The sequence below is a fragment of the Ursus americanus genome, chromosome 16 (assembly GCF_024610735.1).
Source record: "Ursus americanus isolate L20-20 chromosome 16, mUrsAme1.1.p, whole genome shotgun sequence".
In the NCBI taxonomy this organism is placed as follows: Eukaryota; Metazoa; Chordata; class Mammalia; order Carnivora; family Ursidae; genus Ursus; species Ursus americanus.
Window position 1 is genome coordinate 11,834,443 of NC_142142.1, and position 12,911 is coordinate 11,847,353.

At 38.6% G+C, this 12,911-nt stretch overlaps 1 protein-coding gene across 1 annotated transcript in view; it reads right to left on the reverse strand.

Annotated features, from left to right (window-relative positions):
• GDPD4 (glycerophosphodiester phosphodiesterase domain containing 4) overlaps positions 1–12,911 on the reverse strand; it is a 133,763-nt gene that overhangs the window by 119,393 nt on the left and 1,459 nt on the right. The window contains exon 2 of the mRNA XM_087868179.1: positions 10,045–10,148. Coding sequence (XP_087724305.1) covers positions 10,045–10,148 — 104 coding nt within the window. The remainder of the gene's footprint in view (positions 1–10,044; positions 10,149–12,911) is intronic.

Here is a 12,911-nt window from a genome sequence, read left to right on the forward strand (position 1 = left end):
GGAATTCTCAGAAATATAATTTTAGTTTAGCTGGCCCAGAAAGTACACTATCACAGTCCACTCAAGGTCAACTTGGTATCCATACACACCTCTACCAATTGCCCTTATTTTCTAACACGATGCAATTATCTCTCATACGGCCAAAAATACACCAATCCTCTCTCCAAAGAGTCCCAAAGACTCCACCAAAAAAGTTAAATCTAATCAGCAAATTCAGTAAAGTTGCAGGAGACAAAATCAACACACAAAAATCAATACCATTACTGTACACTAATAATGAATTACCTAAAAAAGAAATAAAGAAAAAAATTCCATTTACATTAGCATCAACGACAATAAAATACCTAGGAATAAATTTAAGCAAGGAGGTGAAAGATCTATGTACTGAAAAATATAAGACATTAAGGAAAGAAATTGAAGACACGAATAAATGGAAAGATATCCTGCATTCATGATTGGAAGAATATCATTAAAATTCCCATATTACCCAAAACCATCTGTAGATTCAGTTCAATCCCTATCAAAATTCCAAAGGCATTTTTCACGGAAATAGAATAATCCTAAAATTTTTATGGAACTACAAAAGACCTTGAATAGCTAAAGCAATACGGAAAAAGGACAAAGCTGGAGGCATCACACTCCCTGATTTCAGACTGTTTGCAAATCCATAATAATCAAAACAGTATGGTACTGGCATTAAAAACAGACACATAGATCAATGGAACAGAATAAAGACCATGGACATATATGGTCAATTTATTTATGGCAAAGAAGCCAAAACCAAGAATATACAACAGGGAAAGGGCCATCTCTTCAAACTGGATAGCCACATGCAAAACAATGAAACTGTACCACTATGTTATGCCATACACAAAAATCAACTCAAAACGGATTATTAAAGATTGAATGTAAAACTTGAAATCATAAAATTCCTGGAAGAAAACATAAGCAGTAAGTTCCTTGACATCCATCTTGGTGACAAATTTTTTGGATCTGACATCAAAAGCAAAGGCAAAATAAACAAGTGAGACTACATCAAACTAAAAAGCTTCTGCCCAGCAAAGGTAACAATCAACAAAATGAAAAGGCAACCTACTGAAAGGGAGAAAATATTTGCAAAACATATATCTGAGTAAGCGATTAATACCCAATATACATAAAGAACTCATACAATAGCAAGTAAACAAACCAATTAGAAATGGGCAGAGGATCTAAGCAGACATTTTTCCAAAGACACACAGACCAACAGGTACAGGATAAGGTACATAAAAGTTATAGCATAAGGAATACAGTCAGTGGTATTGTAATAGCACTGTATGGTGACAGATGGTAGCCATACTTGTGGTGAGCACAGCATACAGAGTTGTCGAATCACCTGAAACTAATGTGTGTCAACTATACTTCAATTATACAAACCATCAAAAACACCTCAATGGATAGAAAAAAAAAAAGAGGAATATGATGCAAGATGGGGAAATGTGTTAATATGGGCACGGGGGCTATTAATACAAACATTGTATACAGACATGGAAGGAGATTGGTCCAGTTCACATGCCATTGTGCTCCAACCCTGGTTCCATTCTTATGAAGAACAATAAACTCACCCAGAGATGAACAGTCTTGTATTTGATGAACATGTTAAATTCTTGAGTTGTTCAGGATAGAGAATATTTAGGGGAATGATAGCCATGTGGCCAAACCAAGACCAGTGAGACAGGGAAAGCGGAGGTCTATAAGTATGGAAAGACTGAAACATAAAATAGTATGTACCCGCAACTTCAAGTTTTAATCAGAGATTAGAAGAGGGGCGCCTGGGTGGCTCAGTCGTTAAGCGTCTGCCTTCGGCTCAGGGCGTGATCCCAGCATTCTGGGATCGAGCCCCACATCAGGCTCCTCTGCTGGGAGCCTGCTTCTTCCTCTCCCACTCCCCCTGCTTGTGTTCCCTCTCTCGCTGGCTGTCTCTTTCTCTGTCAAATAAATAAATAAAATCTTTTAAAAAAAAAAAAAAGATTAGAAGACCACCTGGAAAAAATATTTTAAAATATGTGTACAGTGTAGAGAACTGGAGCAGTTGGCTCCAAGATCCTTTTGGACTCTGTGATTCTATGTCTTTGGATGGAATTTTGCTGAGACTCCTATACACTAACCCCCCAATATATGCACCCCTCCTTATACAGTTAACTATGCTCCACCTACTTTCTGTGTATACTACTGAGACATTTTTCCAGAAGAGAAAGATGAGAGGTCTACTACAATATTTATTATTTTACAGTTTATGAACAGTATTTACACGAGATTCTCCCATTCATTCCTCAAAACAGTCTCATGATGGTTTCCCAGGGGAATTCTACCAAACATTTAAAGAAGAAATAATACCTATTCTTCTGAAGCTGTTTCAAAAAATCGAAATGGAAGAAAAACCTCCAAACTCTTTTTATGAGGCCAGCATTACCCTGATCTCCAAACCAGACAAAGACCCCACCAAAAAGAAGAATTACAGACCAATATCCCTGATGAACATGGAGGCAAAAATTGTATTGCATGGAGCACTGGGTGTTATACTCAAACAAGGAATCATGGAACAACACTACATCAAAAGTTAATGATTGTATGGTGACTAACATATCATTAAAAAAAAAAACTTTCAACCAAAAAAAAAAATTCTCACCAAAATACTAGCCAATAAGATCCAACAGTACATTAAAAGGATTATGACCGCAACCAAGTGGGATTTATTTCTGGGCTGCAAGGTTAGTAAACATTCACAAATCAATCAATGTGATACACTACATAAATAAAAGAAAGGACAAGAACCATATGATCCTCTCAATAGATGCAGAAAAATCATTTGACAAAGTACAGCATCCTTTCTTGATTAAAACTCTCCAGTGTAGGGAGAGAGGGTACATACCTCAATATCATAAAAGCCATCTATGAAAAACCCACAGTGAATATCATTCTCAATGGGGAAAAACTGAGAACTTTTCCCCTAAGGTCAGGAACACGGCAGGGATGTCCACTGTAACCACTGCTCTTCAACATAGTACTAGAAGTCCTAGCCTCAGCAATCAGACAACAAAAGACTCCACCCCAAAACTGCTAGAACTCATACAGGAATTGGTGTATACAACAGACGAAACAGAAAGAAGAAAGAGAAATTAAGGAGTCAATCCCATTTATAATTGCATCCAAAACCATAAGATACCTAGGAATAAATCTAACCAGAAAGGCATAGAATCTGTACTCAGAAAACTATAGAACACTCATGAAAGAAATTGAGGAAGACACAAAGAAATGGGGAAACATTCCATGCTCATGGCTTGGAAGAACAAATATCATTAAAATGCCTATGCTACCTAGAGCAATCTACACATTCAATGCAATCACTATCAAAATACCATCAACTTTTTTCACAGAACTGGAATAAATAATCCTAAAATTTGTATGGAACCAGAAAAAACCCTGAATAGCCGCAGGAATGTTGTAAAAGAAAGCCAAAGCTTGTGGCATCACAATTCCAGACTTTAAACTCTATTACAAAGCTGTAATCATCATGACAGTATGGTACTGGCCCAAAAAACAGACATATAGATCAATGGAACAGAACAGAGAACCCAGAAACAGACCCTGAACTCTATGGTCAACTAATCTTTTACAAGGCAGGAAAGAACATCCAATGGAAAAAAGACAGTCTCTTTAACAAATGGTGTTGGGGAAACTGGACAGCCACATGCAGAAGAATGAAACTGGACCATTTCCTTACACCAGACACAAAACTAGACTCAAAATGGAAGAAAGATCTAAATGTGAGACAGGAATCCATCAAAATCCTTAAGAAGAACACAGGCAGCAACCTCTTCGACCTCGGCCGCAGCAACTTCTTGCTAGGCATGTCTCCAAAGGCAAGGAAAACAAAGGCAAAAATGAATTATTGGGACTTCATCAAGATAAAAAGCTTTTGCACAGCAAAGGAAACAGTCAACAAAACCAAAAGACAACCGGCAGAATGGGAGAAGATATTTGCAAATCACATGTCAGATAAAGGGCTAGTATCCAAAATCTATAAAGAACTCATCAAACTCAACACCCAAAGAACGAATAACCCAATCAAGAAATGGGCAGAAGACATGAACAGACATTTCTGCAAAGAAGACATCCAAATGGCCAACAGACACATGAAAAAGTGCTCAACATCGCTCAGCATCAGGGAAATACAAATCAAAACCACAATGAGATACCAACCCACACCAGTCAGAATGGCTAAAATTAACAAATCAGGAAATGAGAGATGTTGGTGAGAATACGGAGAAAGGGGAACCATCCTACACTGTTGATGGGAATGCAAGCTGGTACAGCCACTCTGGAAGACAGTATGGATGTTCCTCAAAAAGTTGAAAATACAGCTACCCTATGACCCAGCAATGGCACTACCAGGTATTTACCCCAAAGATACAAAAGTAGTGATCCGAAGGGGCACCTGCACCCCAATGTGTATAGCAGCAATGTCCACAATAGCCAAACTATGGAAAGAGCCCAGATGTCTATTGACTGATGAATAGATAGAGAAGATGTGGTGTATATACACAATGGAATATTACGCAGCCAACAGAAAAATGAAATCTTGTCATCTGCAATGACATGGATGAAACTAGAGGGTATTATGCTAAGCAAAGTAACTCAATCAGAGAAAGACAATTATCATATGATCTCACTGATATGCAGAATTTAAGAAACAAGGCAGAGGATCATAGGCGAAGAGAGGAAAAAACGAAACAAGATGAAACCAGAGAGGGAGACAAACAGTAAGAGACTCTTAATCATAGGAAACAAACTTAGGGTTGCTGGAGGGGAGGGGGTTGGGGAATGCGGAGGCTGGGTGATGGACACTGGGAAGGGTATGTGCTTTGGTGAGCGCTGGGTGTTGTGTAAGACTGATGAATCACAGACCTGTACCCCTGAAAAAAATAATACATTATATGTTAATTAATAAATAAATAAATAAATAAATAAATAAAGGGAAAACAGTCTTATGAAATGGGTAGAGCCAGAGTTTGTTCTCTCTCTCTCTCTCTTTCACACACACACACACACACACACACGCATACAGACAAATGTATACACTGACCCATGCCAAAATACACACACAACGTGAATTTCAACCTTTACTGTGATCATAACTGATGCTTATCAAATGTAATAACTATCTTAAAAGTCAATCCAATGAAATCTGAATAAGCACCACGGGTTTTGCCAATGTCAGTTTTCTGGCTTTAATATTATGCAATAGTTTTATAAGATGTTAATATTGCATGAAGTTGGGTAAAGAGTGCATGGGACCTCCCTGTACATTTTTCAACTTCCTGTGAATCTATAATCATTTCCTAATAATTTTTTTAAATAGAGAAAGCCCAAGAAAATCAAACTAAAATATAACATCCCACTGGTACTCATGGGAGAGAGAACAGGTAGGGAGGAGGAATGCAGAAGACAGGAAGATAAAATTAAAGCATGAGAACTTCAAAAATAAGTCACAGTGAAAAAATAAATTAGTAAAATAAAATAAAAATAAATCATAGTGAAAAGAGGCCTCAAAGATTTTAAAAATAAATAAGTGGGACTACATCAAAATAAAAAGCTTCTGCAAAGGAAACCGCCAAGAAAATGAAAAGGCAAACTACCAAAGAAAGAAAACATTTGCAAATCATGTATCTGATTAATACCCAAAAATACATAAAGAACCCCCACAATTCAACAGCAAATAAGCAATCCAGTTAAAAAATGGGCAGAGGATCTGAGCAGAAATTTTTCCAAAGATGACATTCAGGCCCACAGGTATGTGAAAAGGTGCTCAATGTCACTAATCATCCGGCAAATGCAAATCAAAACCACAATGAGATATAACCTGTCACCTGTTAGAATGGCTATCATGAAAAGCCAAGAAATAACAAATGTTGGTGAGGATGTGGAGAAAAGGGAACCTTTGTGCACTGTTGGTGGGAATGTAAACTGGTCCGGCCACTCTGAAAAACAGTATGGAGGTTCCTCGAAAAATTAAAAATGTAATTACCATGTGACCTACCAATTCCATTTTGGGGTATTTATTTATTTATTTATTTTTAAGATTTTATTTATTTATTTGACAGAGACAGAGACAGCCAGTGAGAGAGGGAACACAAGCAGGGGGAGTGGCAGAGGAAGAAGCAGGCTCAAAGAGGAGGAGCCTGACGTGGGGCTCGATCCCGGAACGCCGGGATCACGCCCTGAGCCGAAGGCAGACGCTTAACCGCTGTGCCACCCAGGCGCCCCCATTTTGGGGTATTTAGCCAAAGAAAATAAAAACACTAACAACTCAAGGGGCGCCTGGGTGGCTCAGCCGTTAAGCACTTGCCTTCGGCTCAGGTCGTGATCCCGGCATCCTGGGATCGAACCCTGTATCAGGCTCCCTGCTCGGCGGGGAGCCTGCTTCTCCCTCTCACTTGCCCCTTGCTTGTGTTCCCTCTCTTGCTGTCTCTCTCTGTCAAATAAATAAAATCTTTAAAAAAAAAAAACACTAACTCAAGAAGATACATGCAACCCCTTCTTCAGTGCAGCATTATTCATAATAGCCAAGATATAGAAACAACCTAAGTGTCCATGAATGGATTAATAAACAAAAATGTGGTACATATACACCATGGAATATTATTCAGCCATAAAAAAAGAATGAAATCTTGCTATGTGCAACAACATGGATGGACCCTGAAAGTATTATGCTAAGTGAAATAAGTCAAAGAAAGACAGGTACCATATAATCTCACTTATATGTAGAATCTTAAAAAACAAAACAAAAATCAAGCTCAGATATACAAAGAACAGATTGGTGGTTGCCAGAGGCAGGGGGTGGTAGGTAGGCAAAATGGGTAAAAGGAGTCAAAACATACAAACTTCCAGTTATAAAATAAACAAGTCATGGGCGTGTAATGTAGTGCATGGTAACTATAATTAATAATACTGTATTGTATATTTGAAAGTTGCTAAGAGAATAAATCTTAAAAGTTCTCATCATAAGAAAAAAACATTTGCAACTATATATGGTGACGGATGTTAACTAGACTTATGTGATGATTATTTTGCAATATATACAAATATAAAAACAATTATGCTGTACACCTAAACCTAATATAATGTTGTATGTCAATTAAACCTAAATTTAAAAACAAAGTCTTGGGGTGCCTGGGTGGCTCAGTCTAAGTTAAGCGTCTGCCTTCAGCTCAGGTCATAATCCCAGCATCCTGGGATCAAGCCCTATTCTAGGCTCCCTGCTCAGAGGGGAACCTGCTTCTCCCTCTGCCCCTCCCCCTGCTAATGCTCACTCTCTCTCTCTTGCTCTCTCAAATAAATGAATAAGATCTTTTTAAAAAGTGTTGGTGAGGATGTAGAGAAAGGGGAACCTTGTGTACTATTAATGAGAATATAAACCGGCAGAGCCATTGTGGAAAACGGTATGAAGCTTCCTTGAAAAATTAAGAACAGAACTATCATACAATCCAGTAATTCCATGTCTGAGTATTTATCCAAAGGAAATGAAAACACTAACTTGAAAAGATATATAACTCCCATATTCTCTGCAGCATTATTTACGCCAGTCGAGACATGGAAACAACCTAAGTGTCTACTGCTGGATGAATGGATAAAAGATATGTGATGTATATAATTATATACAAAGGAATATTATTTAGCCATAAAAAGAGTAAATCCTGCCATGTGTGACAACATGGATGGGCCTTGAGGGCATTATGTTAAGTGAGTAAGTCAGACAGAGAAAGACAAATACCGTATGTTCTCACTTAGAGGAAATCTTTAAAAAAAGAAAAACTAACTAAACTCACAGATACAGAAAACAGATTGGTGGTTTCCAGGAGCAGGGAGTGAGGGGTGAGTACAATGGGTGAAGGTGGAAAAAAAGGTAACAAACTTCCAGTTATAAAGTCAGTCAGTCCTGGGATGTAATGTAAAGCATACTGATTATAATTAACATATTATATTATATATTTGAAAGTTGCTACGAGAGTAGATCTTAAAAGTTGCCATCACACACACAAAAAGAATTTATAACAATGAGTGGTGATGGATGTTAACTAAATTTATTATGGTCATCATTTTGCAACATATACAGTATCGAATCATTATGTTGTACACCTGAAACTAATACAATGTTGAATGTCAATTATATCTCAATAAAAAGTTTTTTAAAAAGGGGGGAAATTTTCTAAATATAAGAAATGAAATATTTTTGTTTGTTGAGTGCTTTGTAATAACTTAGAAATGATCCATAAAAACTGCATACAAACTGATGAGAAAACTCACTAAAAATCCCACAATGGGCAAAGAAGAAAACTAAAAAGAAAATGAATTAGTTAAACAAGTTTTAACACTTAATGATTAAATTAACATTTAACAAAACAAATTCTATCTAGAAAATTAATAAAAATTATTCAAAATAAGAATGGTTAGTGCTGTCAATGATAAGGTTAAAACAGAAACTCTGAGGGCGCCTGGGTGGCTCAGTTGATTGAGCACCCAACTCTTGGTCTCAGCTCAGGTCATGATCTCAGGGTGGTAAGATCGAGCCCCAACTCGGCTCCACGCTGGGTGTGCGGCCCGCTTACGATTTCTCTCCTTCCCTCTCCCTCTGACCCTCCTCCCCACACTCAGGCAAACATGTGCACATGCTCTCTCTCTCTCTCTTAAAAAAAAGAAAGAAAGAAAGAAACTCTCATATACTTCTGTCATGAATGAAAATCGCTACAATCTTCTGAGAAAGTACCTCAGCAACAGGCATAATGAATATTACAAACATTTATTCTCCTTGACTCAAGAACGCTACTTGCGGGAATCTATTCTAAGACCTAAGCCAGAATACAAAGCTTTCTCAGCACTCTTATTTCATAAAAACAAAAAAACTGGAAACATAATGCATACCAATAAAAAGTGGTTAAGTTTATTACAGCATCTTCATGTCATGAAATATTTTGAAACCATTTTAAATGATGTTCAGTTTTTAATAGTCAAAATGTTTGTAATTATTTTAAGCGAAAAGGAAAAACAGAATTTTATATACATGTATGCTTTGAGTGCAATAATATAACAACAAGCATAGAAAAAAGGCTGGGAAATATACCAACAAGTGATTGTCACTCAAGAATAAGACTAAACAGATTTTTGTATTTTCCAAGTTTTTATATTTAAAATAACAAACAGGGGTGCCTGGGTGGCTCAGTCAGTTAAATGTCCAACTCTTGATTTTGGCTCAGGACATAATCTCAGGGTCACGAGACCGAGTCCCATGTCTGGTTCCACACTCTGTGTGTGGAGTTTGCTTATGATTCTCTCTTTCCCTCTCCCTTCCCCGCCTCTTAAAACAAAACAAAACAAAATAAAACACATTTTACTTCTATAACATGTAAAACTCAACCGTATTCCTTTTTTTTTTAAAGCTTCATATCCAAACATACCCCACTCTCCCCCAAATACCAAATAACGGGTAAGATTTGCCACCATCGGGGCAGAGAAACCGGAATTGCTGGGAGCAGTCCAGGATGATGAGTTTGGCCACGAAAGGATGCCGAGAAGGACACCCATTTCTGTGTTCAGAGTCCTAGGAAGCTCCCTGGGGACAGAAGGAAGAGGCAAGAGGCCAGAGGTGAGGCAGAGAAGGGCTCGTGGACAGAGAACATGAAGCCCAACTAGGGCAGTCATCAGTAGCCCAGACAAAAAGACTGAGGAACGTGGTTTCAGGGAGTCATCTGCATAGCTTCCCACTGGCCAGATTCCGTCTAAATATGGAAGGTTCCGTCTAAATATGGAAGGTAAGCACCATAGGTGAGGGTGCCAAGCATCCTTCCTCCAGCGCGGAGTCAGGCCTCTCATCTACCCCCTGTGGAAAGACCAATTTTGTGACCCTCCCTCTTACGCCACCAGATCTTTTCAGCCTGAGGTACAATTCAGGTGGCCTGCAAACCAAAGAGCCCCTATATAAATGAAACTACAAAATGTGAAACTCACCAGTCGAAGCCAAAGTATTCATTTGAAGTTTCTATCCACACGAACAGCAAAACCACAGACAAGAAAAACGAAATAATCAGAAAGGGATAAAATAATTTCTCTCTCTGGGAAGAGAAAGAAAGAAGTATAAATTAGTTCCATGTATCCACATCACCTCAGCAATATCTGTGTATACCTGTCACAGTTCTACGGAGTTGCAATGCCACGCATGACCCTCCAGAGGCTGGAGCGACCACTATAGTCTCCTTACCCCTACGCAATTTTGTATAAGCCTATTTATAACGTTTATTACACTTCACTGCAATTACACGTTTCCCTGTTTGTATTTGGTGAGACAGTTTCTTCTCTGAGGAAAAGGAACTTCGGTTACACACCTCCATCCTGCCAATATCTAACACGGCTCCTTCAATGCAGCGGTGTCTTAGCAATCCTCTGCCGCACTCATCCGCCTCTCCATCTACCAACAGTTGGTTTGCTGACTCACGGAGTCATTCATTCAATCATCACTCACTGACCTGCCCAAATTTGGGGGCTAGGGGACAGGTTAGGGAATAAAGCTTTTTTTTTTTTTTTTTGAGTAGCTATCTTGTGCCAGTACAATGCTAGAAATTTCACAAACTACTTTCATTTGATTTATTTTTCAATATGCCCATATAAGCTCGGTATTGTTAACCTTACTTTGCAAAAGAACTAAAGCTCAGAGAGGTAAAGTAATTGACTCAAGTTCACACAGCCGAGAAGTAGCAGGGACACTGTCCAGATCTTTGAGCCTAAAGCCAGGATGGAGGATATCTTTACAGAGGAGGTGTTCAAAGAGCCTAGGGGGCAACCCCCTTCACTGAAAGTCACATCATAAACCAGTCATGCCACAGGTCGCCAAATCCTTCCTGGGAACATTAGGTTTGGGTTGCTACCTGAGTTATAATCTTAACACTTCTGTATCACCTGAATAAGAATTCTGCCTCTTTTGGGACATTGCATTTAATCGGTTAGCAATGGACAGAAAAATCCCTGCCCTGTCTAAATTATGGTATTATTATGAAAAGCAAAAATAAAGAAATAAAATGAGAAATGTAGAAACTATTCCAAAAAGATGAGACACATTGCAGCTATCAAGACGCACTTTCTGAGTGTAGGAGGATGAAGAGCACATGATCTCTGACTCAGATCTCATACTCTACTAAATCTAAATCTTAAGTGGACTTTTAAAAACATGTATCAGATAATATCATTACCCTGCTCAAAACCCTGCCAGAGCTTCCTATTGTACTAACATACCATCAGACTGCCTGCCATGGCAATGAGGTCCTCCATGATCAGCCTTGTCCATCCCAACCTCATCCCATTCCACAGACTCCAGTTCTGAACTCCAGCCACATTGGCCTTCTTTCTGTTTCTAGAATATAACCTAATTTGTTTCCATCTCAAAACCTTTGTACTCCCTGGTTCCTCTGCCTGGAATACTTCTGCCCCCAGATGTACACATGGCTGACTCTACCTTTCTATTTAGGAGACAGTTCACATGACACTTTTTCAAAGAGGTCTTCTCCAACCACTCTCCCATCCCAGGTTCTAACACAATTTTCCTATTTATTATCTTCAAAGCTCTTATCACTGTCTGAAATAATATTTCTTTATTTATTGGCTATTAACTAACTTGTCCCACTAGACTGCAAACCACAGGGGGACTGAGGCCTTAGTTGTCTTATTCACTGTGGCACATAGTAAGTGTTCCACTAACTTGCTTCTGTTGAATAAATCCATTTCCTTATTTTGATTTTCATCGTTGCCACTCTTACTCAATCATTTTCAAAGGCTCCCCACTGTTTACAAAAGAAAGTTCAAATACTTTAGCTTGACACAAAGATGCTACATAATTTGATCAAAATATTCCTTTCCAACCCTACTACTTACCATTGCTTTACATGTCCCTAATTCAACATCGGAAATTTGTTTTTCCTCAACACACCACTGTGCTTCTCTATCCCTTGACTTCTGACCCCCTCGTTCCCTCTACCCACAAACCCCTTGTACTAATATTTCTGCATGTGAAAGATCACTTCCACAAGTCAGTGATTCCAAGAAGAGTAATAAAATAGCTAACATTTATTGAGGGCTAATTGTGTGCCAAGGCCAATTCTAAGTGTTTTCCACATATTACCTCTTCCATCCTCACAACAAATCCTATTGGCGGGTACTATTATTACCATCTCCATTATTCTAATGAGGAATCTAAAGCACTAGATAGATGTTAAATAACTTATCCAAGGTAACACAGTGGTAAAGCTCCAGTTTGGAAATAGTCAGTGGTAAAGCCATAAATTGAATCCAGGCAGTCTTTTCCCAAAACACAAGATCTTAGTTCTTACGCTATATGCTATACTCCCTCCCCTGAGCAGAAATGAGGCCTTGAGAATTATTTAGGAACCTTAGGAATTATCTAGTTAAATTCCCTAGCTATAGAGAGGCTCAGAGAGCTCACATAGCAAGCCCAAGGGCAGAATGGGAAATAGTACCCAAACATTCTCCCAGGCTCTAGTCCAGGGATTTTTCCATAACACCACACTGCCTCAAACGTCACCCTGCCCACAAAGCCTCCCTTTTCCTTCTGTTACTACACAGTAACTCTCATGTAACTTACGGCCTCATCCCTAATAAGTATCTGTTGAATCAATTCACTCTTCACCTTAACCATCGCTACTCTAATCCAGGCCACCAACATCTCTTACCTTAAATACTTCTATCACTTTCTCTTTGAAGGCAAAGACATCTCCCTCCCCGTTTTGTACCTTCCAGTGCATCCTCCACATGATCAAATAATCATCTCAAAACATAGATCAGGCAACATCAGCTTAAAATCTTTAGGG